At 35.6% G+C, this 12,500-nt stretch overlaps 1 protein-coding gene across 1 annotated transcript; it reads right to left on the bottom strand.

Moving 5' to 3' along the window:
* Window positions 1–10,138: 10,138 nt before the first annotated feature.
* On the bottom strand, window positions 10,139–10,980 carry LOC132054862 (wall-associated receptor kinase-like 20). Its single transcript, XM_059446823.1, has one exon. It carries the CDS (start codon window positions 10,935–10,937, stop codon window positions 10,329–10,331), a length of 609 nt encoding a protein of 202 aa, XP_059302806.1. The 5' UTR covers window positions 10,938–10,980; the 3' UTR covers window positions 10,139–10,328.
* Window positions 10,981–12,500: the final 1,520 nt, after the last annotated feature.

The raw sequence follows: 12,500 nt of genomic DNA on the forward strand, positions 1-12,500 counted from the left end.
GTACACCCTAACTCATTTCTTTTTCCTCCTTTAATTTCAGCATGTCAATTTGTTTTCTCTTATTTAAAATGTTGTATTTGTATGAACTCACATTATTATTGGAATCTTTACATTTGAATTAGGCATCTTAGGTGGATAGTGCACATGCCGTTTAGTTAGACCTTAGGCCCCAACGCGATTTTTAAAATCCGGATTAGTGTAAACATTTTCCAAAAAAGAAATAAAAATGGCTAGTGTAGTTAGGGAAATAAAGGGATCATTCCCATCTTTTACAAGGAATAACGCGTTGCTATCATCTTTCCTCGAACCAGACTTATCTTTGCAAAACTTTGAAAAAAATGCCTTTTTCAGTTAAGATTCAGTCCTTTTTTCAAAAGTCCTATTTTAGTCCAAGCGAAAAGAATTGGGTTTTTAAAACTGTGCGAACGATATGCTTTTACAAAACGAGTTCTGGCTCTTTAAACTAAAATCAACACAAGTATGGTTTTTTTTTCTTTTCAAAACTGTGCGAATGATATGCTTTTTTTACAAAACAAATTCTATCCTTTTAAATTAAAAATCACTAAGGTATGGTTTTTTTTAGAACTGTGTAAATAACATGCTTAAAAAAAAATAAGTTCTGCCCTTTTACCAAAATCAGATGAATCAAAAAATGGTTTTAGGCATATTTATGTGTAATTCGCTTATATTGAAACGCACACATTATTTCTCTAGAATTAAACTAAGTCAAATTACAGAGTTTGAGGGCCAAGGCCCAACCCAAAAAGGTCATATTGGATTCATAAGAAAGAAATTATGCGTTTAGAAGAAATGGACTAGCCTTAACATACCTGGAAGATAATTTCTCGACTTCCAACTTACTTCCTGTCTTGCAATTCACTTAAGATCATTCGTAGCCTCATAATTTACATATACGACCATTCATACTATTGTTAGGCTCATCATCATACGTTCGTCTTAAACCCTTAATTTAAATCCATTTAGAATCTGCCGAAATTCGGGCAGCATCTCCCCTGTTTATACGCCTAACCCGAAATCACAATCCAATAACCAACAACAATACCAACATCACAACAATATTATCAACACCAATAGGCTCCATAAAACATCTCACACGATGTTTTCCAAGTTTCTCAACTATCCAACTTATTATACGACTATGTAATAACTTTATCTCCGTAAATAGACTGAAATTAATATTAATAAGGAGAGATTCATACCTTATTCTTTCAAGAGCAGCAATATGTTCAATATTTACTTTGAATCCAAGCCAATTCCGCCGCAAGACAAAACTATAATCGTGACTACACGTTGTCCGGACCTCGATTAATACTCCGTAACTTGAAATCTCTCAAATCCTCGCTTTTATGTGATATATAAGCTCTCTTGCTTTGGCTGAATTTTCTGGAAATTATGATGGAGAAAAATGGGGTTTTTAACCCTTTTATAGGTGCTAAAGTCGGTGCGCTGTAGCAGCACTGTTTCGGCTCTGTCAGCTGAATTTGTAACGTCCATAATTCTCTACTCCGATGTCCTATCAACGAGCGGTTTATTGCGTTGGAAACTAGACTCGACGAACTTCATTTTAGGCTTTTAAAACACCTTAAAAATCCTCATATACCTGGAGATATACCCTTCCAAACTTGACCTAAAATTTTGTCCTTAATTCTGCCAACTTGTTCCAAATTTTCGACAAACTTATTTTCGTTGATTTGCTCGGTCCTGGAATCTTCCACAACTCCCCCTGCATGATATTTATCATTTATTATACTTGATAATGGCCATGTTCTTGTGTTTCAAAATAGTCTTTCTCGATTACGACTTACGAGATCGTAATTCATCCTTTACTTCATTGTTACATACTTCCCACGGCTTGTACCTTCCAAAATATCATGGGACGCCTTCGATACTCCATTACTACGGTGATGTACGTGGCATGCTCATGCTCTGAAAGTGCGGGGTGTAACTGTTATATCCTGTATTTCGTACATTGGGACAATCCGGGTTAACTACGATAAGTTAGGGACAAAATCATTCCGGGATATGAAGTCGGGACGTTTGACCTTCGATTTTGTTTTGAGACCTAATTTGTTCATGAATTTGTTGGCATGGAACATTTGGGAAAATTTGGGACCAAAAATGGAATAAGTGAAGGCAAAATACATCAAAACCCCCCTAAACTATACCCGAAAAGTCATTTTCACACTTAAACTATCCTGGCGACCCATTACACACCTAATATATGAAAAAGTGATATTATTTGCTCACGAAACTGATGTGGCATAAAATGTAAAAATAACTAAAAAATAGGCGCGTTTAATTAAAATTAATTCATTTTTCTTTTTTTTTTTAATACCAAATTTATATTTTTTTTTATCCCCACCCCTTCCCCCACCCGTCCCTTTCTTCTTCATTTCCCCACCCCTTCCCCCACCCGTCCCTTTCTTCCTTTCTTCCAACCCCTACCCATCCCATTCTTCTCTCCTCCTCCTCATTTCCTCCATAACCCAAAAATGGAAAGTTCAAAAAAAAAAAAAAAAAAAAAAAAGGAAGCAAACCTCCAAAACCCCATCCTACCCCAAATCCACAACCAATGCCAACACCTAAACAAAATATCCAATTTCAATTTTTTGCATCGGATACATGAAAACAAGCCAAAAAAAGAAGAGAACAAATTTCATCAAGCTATTTTCAAAGAAAAAAAAAAGAATGGCAAGGATCCGTCCTCCCCGTCATCGCTAAGAGCTCCGCTTCACCCAAATTCATAAAAAAATTTGGTATTGGATGTCCATGTTCCCCGTTCTTCCAATTTTTCTCGATTTTGTTTCATAAAGCTTGCCTCTGTCTCTTTGTGTAGATTCTTGGTTAGGGGTGAAGGGAGACAGTTCTCTTGATAATCCTCAGCTTGAAATAACTATACTTAGCTTTGTTTCGGGTGCTTTTGACCAATTTTTAGTAGGAATTGTTGAAATGAATGGATGAAGTTACATAGAGTAAAATACTCTTGGTTTCGTTACACCGATTATTTGTAGCAATGTGCTTCCATATGGTATACTCGATAATGTTTATTGCCATATTATTTTTGGCTTTAAGAAGTTCAGGGTGCAGCTCTCCCTGCGCCAACACCTTTTTCTCTGTAGTCCTAGCTTAGGAGTTCCATCACTAATCAAGCACGTTTGTCTTTGTATCTCTGAAGTTCATATTTGAATGGCAAGGATGAAAGCAGTGGTTGTTGCTACTGTTGATGTAATAGTTGATGTAATAGCAGTGAGTAGTAGTAAAATTACTAATACTCCTTCGTTCAAATTTATTTGTCCACAATTATTGGAGGATTGGTGGTGGTGAAAGTGGTGGCGGATTGGTGGGGGAGGAGGGAATAAAGAAGAAAGGGAGGGTGGGGGAGGAGGGAAAGGAAGAAAATATAAAATTAAAAATTAAAGAATTTTTGACGTGGCGATGTGGATTGACGTGGCTCGATGTGGGGAGAGAGTGTGTACACTCTCCCCTAGTGCAACTGGTCATATTATATGAGGGAGTAAAAAATATCACTTTTTCATATATTAGGTGTGTAATGGATCGTCAGGATAGTTTAAGTGTGAAAATGACTTTTTGGGTATAGTTTAGGGGGGTTTTGATGTATTAGCCCATAAGTGAAAGTTGGGAATTATTGAATTTTGGCCATATTGGCCATGTGGTGTGGAGATGGTCCCACACATTTTTGTGGCCAAATTTGATTGGCCCAACACATGTGTGGGCCATGGACACATGTATGAATCATCTAAGGGCTTAAAAGATGACTTCTAAGTCATCTTTCCTCACTTTACACTTAGCAAAAAAAAAAAATAGAAGTTGAAGAACAACAAGCTTGAGCTCTCGGCCAAAGAGGGGGAAAAACCAAGTCCAAAACAAGCCATCCCAAAATTATTTCGTTGATGCAAATCCACTAATTTGAGGTCCCTAAGTAACGTGGAAGTGTTATTCGGGTCATCCAACCATCCGTTTTCATCTTAGTAAACCCTAGCCTAGTGTGGAGTTGAAGAAGAAAGGTGAGAGTTTAATCATGTTTTATGTGTTATAAAGGTTGTATGCATGTTGTAGTATGTTAAAATGGATGAAAATCATGAGATATGGCATGTTGGAGTTGAGGTTGTGTGTGTAGTGTATGGCCGTGTGTGTGTGTTGTGTTGTGTTGTGTTGAAGCAATGAATTAAAGTCTAGTTAGCATGTTGTGAGTGTTGTAGAGTGAAGAAATGGATGATAATCATCAATATGTATATATGTGTGTGTAGGGTTGGCCGAATATAGGGCCATGTTGTGTGAATGAGAATGAATTAATTCTATTTGGAATTTTGAATGTTGTCGTTATGAATTCTATGTTGGAAATGAGAGTTTAATGACTCAAGATTGATGTTGTAATTGTATGGGCTGATTTGGAGAATCATGTGTATTTAATGTAATTTTTATATTTAAGAGAATGACATTGTTAGAATGTGGATTGTTGGTGCAAATCATGATTTGGAAGTGAGGGGTGTGTTATGGATGTGTTCTCGGGTTGGGGGCTATTTTCGGGTGAGTTGGAGTATTGTTTGGGATGTTTGAAATGTTGTATGAATTGCTTAAAACGTCTTTGGATATTGTTGGTATGGGTTAGTTAGTATTTGAATGTATAAGCGTTGATGTTGGCTTGAATGTAAGCCGTTGAATTGAAAGTATTGAATGTTGTCGAATGATATAAAAGAGAGTTATTAATGCTATATTGCCTTTAGGATTGATTATTGATGTTGCTAGGTTGGTTGTTGATGTTGTTGTTGTTGATTTGGCCGAGTTAAATTCTCGGGGTTGGCCTATTTACGAGGGAAGTGCGCCCAAATTTAGAATTAAGTGTTAGTTTAAAATTGAATGCCTAAACGACTATAGCTAATATTTGATATCCGTTGACGTATTTGTAGATCTTAGAGAACCCGAAGTTTGAGTTTGGACTAGCTTCGAGGGCGGATAAGGTATGTAAAGCTTACCTTCCTTCTTTTGGCATGTCTTAGATATGGCTAAGTTATGATATGTTATGAGCTTCGGGGGTAATTCCATTCTTAAAAATCCGAGCACGTTTATGAGTCGTATTTGCTTTTGATGTTGGCATCCTTATATGGCCAAGCTATGGTTTATACGTCTTTTGTATGACTAAGTTTCAAAAGTTGCATAAAAGTTTGGTTTTTAAAAGAGTTTTGTTCTTAAATGATTCCGAAAACTACGAAAGTCCGTAACTTTACGTATTTAACCGGATCGCTTCGATATGCTCAAAAATGATTCTATGACGTATGATGACTTAAATTTTTATGGCCGGGCCCGACTTGAGTCGACACCTTTCCGTGGGCCCCGCGACTTTTCTTATGTACTTCTGACGATTTTTGAAAGGATACGATATGACTATTATTCCGATTTCAAGTACGATCAGTTTACTTATCTTTTGAGTTTGTAATAACGATTTGACAATATATGATAACTATGATTTTTGTAGGCGGGCCCGGATTGGGTTGACGCTCGTCCGTGGGTCCCGCGATCTTCTTTTGTATAATTATGATGGCTTTTGAAAGAATTCAATTTGATTACCTTTCCGACCCCCGAGTTTGATTATATATTTGTCTGTTGAGTCCGAAATAATGATTCCGATACATAACTATGGTTTCTGAAGTTCGATTTGATATGTTCCCGAGGGACATTCGGAAGAAAGTTTCTTTTGACTACAGTTCGACTTATAAACAATAGTCCGTTTAATTACTCTGTTGAGTTGTTGTGAATGTTTGGCATTGCATATGATTTCCTACGATTCTGCTCGTGCATCCTTTTATTACTTCTTTCGCGGGATCAAGGCGGTTGTTATCGTGCGCACTATTTTGAAGTATGATGTGTTTCGAAGTATGATGTGATACGAAGTATGATGTGACCGGTACGCCGAGCCCCTCTTGGCCGGCATCGTGTATATATGTTATGATGTGTGACGGAGATGTTCGGAGATATAAACCTTCGAAGTATGATGTGTTGTGGCGTCCGGATGGAGTGGCGACCACGTTTTTTTGTCCGCCGGTCCCATTGCGGACCGTATGTGATATGTGATATGATGTTTGATGATATGATGATCTGATACGATATGATATATGATGGCGTGATGTGATGTATGATTATTATTTTATTTATGGATCGGGTCGTACGTTCCTCGGCATTCGGTTAACGTCAGTTTATATGATATGTTCTATTTTCTGTATAGGTGAGACAAAAATGTTTTTCAAAATAAAGCCAAGCATTTTTGGCATTCGATGGTTATATTTGTCTTTGCTTTATGTAAGATTTGTATTTCGGATATAAGTACTTCGGTATTTGGGTTATTATGCTCACGTTCGTACTTCGACTTCAATTATGTCATCGTTTGTCGTACTTCCTACTTTGCATACTCGATACATATTCCGTCGACCCCTTTCTTCGGGGGTTGCGTTTCATGCCCGCAGGTACAGATACGCGTCTTGGTGATCCACCGGCGTAGGATTTCCATTCCGCTGTTCAGAGTGCTCCCTCTGTTCTGGAGCCAGTATTTTGGGTATATACTCTTCCGATGTATATGATTATGTTATTCAGGGTACGGCGGGGCCCTGTCCCGTCATCTGATTCTGTTATTCTGTATTAGAGGTCTGTAGACATAGATGTGGGTTATGTATAGTTTTGTTCAGACGCGTCGTGTGAGTTGTGTTTGGGCGGCCCATCCACCGTGGCAGCCTTATCGGCTGCGTGTATGTATGCTTTGATATGTTATGTATATTATGATAGCCTCGCCGGCTTCTGTGCAGTATATGTTTGTAGGCGCCAGTTTGGAGCCACGTCTGATACTGATTTATGTACGAGTCGTTTGTATGCCGAATCTGTTTAGCGAGCGCGTATGGGTGCCCAGCTCGGGCACTAGTCACGGCCTACCGGGTTAGGTCGTGACAGTAACACAAACCTGTCTGGAGATTCTTCATCAGCCATGAAACTACTATAGCATTACATCTTTCCCACCTTTTCTGCATATCACCTTGGTAGTTACCTTTTGCAACAAATCCATCAATAAAGCCTAGTTTATTCCTTCCTAAGAGTGCAAGTTTCATTGCTCGACTCCACAACATATAGTTATCCATTCCACTTAATTGAATTTCTATCATTAATGAACCAGGTGCATCTGAAGGATGCAAATAAAGTGGATGATTATAGTCAACTACTGTGCTATCAGAGGTTATGCTTGCAGTGTTCTCTATAGTTTTAGTTGAATATGCTATCAGTCGATCTTAATATGTCAAGCTTGATTTAAAAACAACAATCAACCACCATAAATGCAGCAATAAACTTCAGTAAGGTGCACTTACAGTCAGAAGCAAAGCAGATGCTCAAAACTGGATCAAATGCCAAAAAAAACTTTGATGAATCTCTCGATTCCTTTTCTTTCTTTGCGAAAGGATTCCTAGATTCATTCAATCCTGCTCTGATACCATGTTAACTTTTAGTTATTGCATTGAAACACTGATCAAACAGACTTAACCAACTGCCATAGCAGCTGACTTCTAAACTAATCGAATCAGAATAGTAGGTCAATGAGGGATAGTTGGAAGAAGAAGATGTGAGGAGAAGAGAGGGAGAGAAGATATTATTGAGGTGAGTGAAAGGAAGAAATAAGAATTGTTGATTACAATACAATTGTGCAACTGCTTATATAATGCAGTGCACTGATCAATATCTATAACTAACTATACTTCCACTAACTAATGTACAGCTGAGCGCAGCTCACAAATCAGCCAGCTCAGCATCGATCATCCATGCTCATACATGATCATACTCAACCATGATCATGATCATGCTCAACAGATTTAAGCTTTCATGAACTGTTGGAGACATAGATATAGACGATAGAGGAGTTTGGTTGTTGTATTTGTCATTTCTTTTGGTGGTACATGTTTTATTTTTTCCGTCACAGTCTGCATCAATATTTGATATTATCTTTGAGACCTTTATTTGTGGAATGTATGAAAATGGATGGGTACTATTCTTTTGTTTGAATTAAGGGTATGAAAATGCAGAGTCTCATTCTCATTTTCTGGCTGTGGTATTTTATCATGATAATAATGTTGTAGAAGCCATTGAAATGAGCTGAGGAAACTGGCAGCCAAGAACAATGTGACATGTCTATTGTTATTTGGAGGTTCAAATGTAGATCCTCGAAATAACCACCATATTTCTACTCTAAAAGAAGGCCAACTACTTGCCTTATGGAAGGAACCTTTTCAATTCTCAACCTGCTGGCAGTGGCAGGTTCTCTAATGGCAAACTTGCCGTTGACTTTGGTAACTACTCACCCTCTTCTTTTCCCTGCTATTACTCTCTACTACAACTGAATATATATTTTATCTATTGACATAATTACATTATTATTTCAGGTCATACCTGATGTTTGAAAATTTAGCATTTGGAAGATTTTAATATGATGAAGAGTTGCCGAAATTATTTGAAGATTACCATTTGTGGTTTTAGATAAGATCGGTTATATAATGACATTAGTTAGTTCAAACAATATAAGTTTTTGAAGTTGTTACATTAGATCTAAAGAGATATTATGTTTTATGAATTAATAGTATTTTGTTTTTAGCATTTACCAAATCAATTGTCATTAAAGAATGTGACTTTTAGCGGTAGTTTAGTTAAAGTTACCTACCATAAAAACGAACTCTAAAAGGTAAATTAAGATACTTATCGTAGCCATTATAATTGCCACAAATCAATTGCCACTATAGAATGTAACTTTTAGCGACAATTTGATTGAAGTTACCTATCATATAAATGGTGGGCGGATCAACTTCATCAAACCTTTGCATGCCGCTGGAAATATGTTGAACCCATCAACCTTTTATGATAACAATGAGATGCGATTACTAAATGCAAAATTGACAAAGGGATTCTATTAGAGTGTTGCTAAGTTGGTTCCCGAGGAAGAAGAGCAAGATCAAATAGGGTTACAACAAAGTGTTTATACTAATTCTGAAGGACCTTTGGTTTTTTCAATGGTTATAAGACAAAAAAAAAAAAAAAAGTCACCAGGTGAGCCAATTCATCAATCTTTCTTTATAGTTTAACTTTTAAGTTATGTCTTTATACTTATTAATTCTTGAATATTTGTTCTACTTTAATAGTTGACCGGTGGAGGCTTTATGGTGGAGACACTCCAGAATTACAAAAGCTTGCCATTGAAGTTCTAGGTCTAAATTGTAGTTCATCCGGATGTGAGAGAAACTGGAGCGTGTTTGAACATGTAAGAACTAAGAAGAAAGATTTAGTATCTTGAGATAACTAATTATATCTCAATTGTCTTAACTCCTACTAATTACTTGCCACCACAACTTATTTGCAGATTCATAGCAAGAAGAGGAATAGACTAACCCTAAAGCGCCTCAATGACCTAGTGTTCATAAAATACAATGAACATTGAGGCGTCGTTACAGTGCTTGCAATGTCATTGATCCAATTGCTTTGGACGATATTGATGATGCCAATGAATGGCTAACCGGAGTTGGGAATGCTGAAGATGAAGAAATTTTTTAGGGAGATTCCGATTTCACTTTCGGTGTTGTTGGCGAGACAATGGGAGTTGAGGAAAACCACTATGGTTTAAGGGGGAATACTTCAAGCCAACATAGGAGCGGAAAAGAAGTAGCCACAAGTCATTCCCTAGTTGATGAAGTTGAAGAAGATGATGATGGAGTTGAAGAAGATGATGAGCAATATAATTATGATGAAGGAGTACAAGATTTTGACAATCTTGTGGAAGAATAGAATTAGTTGTTGAACCATTAGTAACTTTGAATTTGTTTGTCCTATGGTCTAAGGAGGATATCTACTTTAGTTTTTTAATTTGAACTTTTACTTATATATATATGTTCTCTATTTATTTTGGTCTTTTTTACAAAGTTGCGCTTCACCTCAATGAAGCGAGTGCTTCGCTTAAAGTGTGAAGCAGAGCCTTGTCGTTTTTTCTTTCTGCTTCATGCTTTCCTTGACATTTTTTATTCACCAACAAAACATCGAAAAGTGCTTTTTCGTTTAAATGATAGTGCCAGACTCTTCAATATTGGAAGTACCTTTTTCATGTAGCCAAGAAGGTATCGTAATACAAATATGACGAGTAAAACTATGAAAACACGAAGAAGTGCACGCGTTTCAACTCATAGTACTAATAGCGCGAATTCAAGATTTAGAGAAAGCAATGAATTCGGTTGATTCCTCGTCTCCGATATATATAAAATAGTTAACCATAATTCTTAATTGGGTGGTAGCCATTGGAGCTCAATGCCGTAACGCCATGCATTCAAGGAATCTCCTGGCTTCATATCCACCACAGATGTATAAGCAGTGCAGCCACCAACCCGAACCCTAATTTGATGAGAAGTCTTGGATTTCACCTTCAGGTAACTGCAACATAGTGTATCTCTACAACCATTAGCTTGTTCAAATTTCCTGCAAGGATTGTTTAAAGAGCAGTTCAATGGGGATAAAAGAATTCTCTGTGAGCAGTTAAATAACATAACAGTGTTCCGCGAAGATATATTGAACGGAGAGTTTTCATCTATCTTTAAGCCACCTACAGAAAGATCAGAAGAATGGCAATAATTATTCGTATCTTCGTGCACGAAAGGAGAAGCGATAATAAGTCGAGATGTGTTTGGGTTTATGCTGAGGATTTTGTAGTAAACTCCTTCTGCAGACAAAAACTCTAAGCTGTTATTTTTGCAGTGAATTTTGTAGTTTGTATTTCCACATTTGTCACTGCTACTAAGTGGATATGGCACATCCATGATTCCACATTTTGGGCATTCAGGAAGTAGTGCTGCTGACACACAAGTTAATGAAAAGAGAAAAAGAAAAATCATACTAGCTAGTTAAATCTTTTTCAATGTTCCAATGAAGCAAGAACTGGTTCTTGGCTAGTTTCAATTTATACACATTTGTAAGTTAACTAGTTGTATAGGCAAAAGAGTATTTAAGTGCAATTTGTTGAGTGCGTTATCGTCTGTGAACCCAATACACTTATTAGTCAAAGCATTCAAGAAGAGATTCTAATATAACTAGATGGCGTATGCCCGTATTTTAGATTATAGTGTATTTATGTGTGTAGTTGTTTTTTGATATTGCTTGATTTTTTAATATGGGGTCTATTTTTTTTTTATTGCTCTTTTTTAATATGAGGTCTACTTTTTTTTTTTTTTTTTTAATTTTTTAACATGAGTTGGAGGTGGACGACGATACCACCTCCAATGCCCCAACACTTTGGATTATAGTGTATCTATGTGTATAAAGTTTTGTTTGGGTAGTGATAATGTGTGTGTATATATATATATATATATATATATATTTTATATTGCTAATAAACACACACACACACACACACATATATATATATATACACACACACACACACTATGCTCAAAACATTATTAATATAACATTGTAGTTTGTGCTCCATATCCAAAACCATATTATATTAGTGTTTGCAACGAATACAAAGTTTGCAAAAATTTATTAATACTTTTTAAAAGAGAAGACTTGATTAAAACGAAACTATTTTCCTCTCTTTCAGAAAAAATAATAGCAATATTTAAGCATCATTTGATACTTTAAATTTTAATTCGATTAATTTAAAGGTGTAAAATATTCTATTGTTAATGTATGTAGATTGGACCTAAACAATACTTATTATTTTTATCAAATTTTGATTTGGATAATTCTAATTCAAATTATTAAATTAATTTTACATGTTTAAAACGAAACAAAGTAGAAATTTGATTTTCTATTTAAACGAAGAACTACTATTTTTTTTTTTTTTTGGTGAATATTCTTGGTTTAGCTCATTTTACTTGTCATGTTGTCTTTTGCACTTTTTTTAAGGAAACGTCAATTAAAATTAAAATTTGACTAATTTACCTTATTTATTATTTGATCTCCATTTAATATTATTTTTTCTTTTACGACATTAATCTCTTTTTACATTTATTAGAGTAAGAATAAAAATTAAATAGAAATATTTTAAGTATATTTATTTTAGTAAACATAACAATTAAATGACATGGCGGAATGGCAAATACAACAGTTAAATAGCTAGATTAGATCTCAGGCTAATATAAGAAAAGAAAGGAAATTGTATGGTTTGACTACTTAATCTTTTGAAGAAAAGCAATAATATGGAGTCCACGTTTTTTGCTGTACAATAATTTTATTTGCTCCCGCTAATGGGTTGATACGCATGTGGCAATGAATCCACCATTATTGACTTAATGGAAATACTTTGGGAATTACATGAATATTGTTTGATATTTTAATATGGGGTGCATTTTTTTTTTTTTTTTTTTTTTTTATATATATTGCTTAATTTTTTTTAATATGAGATCCACCTTTTTTTTTACATGAGTTTGGAGGATTTTTTTAATATATTTTTT

This window comes from Lycium ferocissimum, chromosome 4, assembly GCF_029784015.1.
Source record: "Lycium ferocissimum isolate CSIRO_LF1 chromosome 4, AGI_CSIRO_Lferr_CH_V1, whole genome shotgun sequence".
NCBI classification, from domain to species: Eukaryota; Viridiplantae; Streptophyta; class Magnoliopsida; order Solanales; family Solanaceae; genus Lycium; species Lycium ferocissimum.

What these genes read in the sequence shown, in the direction of transcription:
- LOC132054862 (XM_059446823.1), bottom strand. Translation starts at nt 10,937, where the DNA reads ATGATTTTTCTTTTTCTCTTTTCATTAACTTGTGTGTCAGCAGCACTA.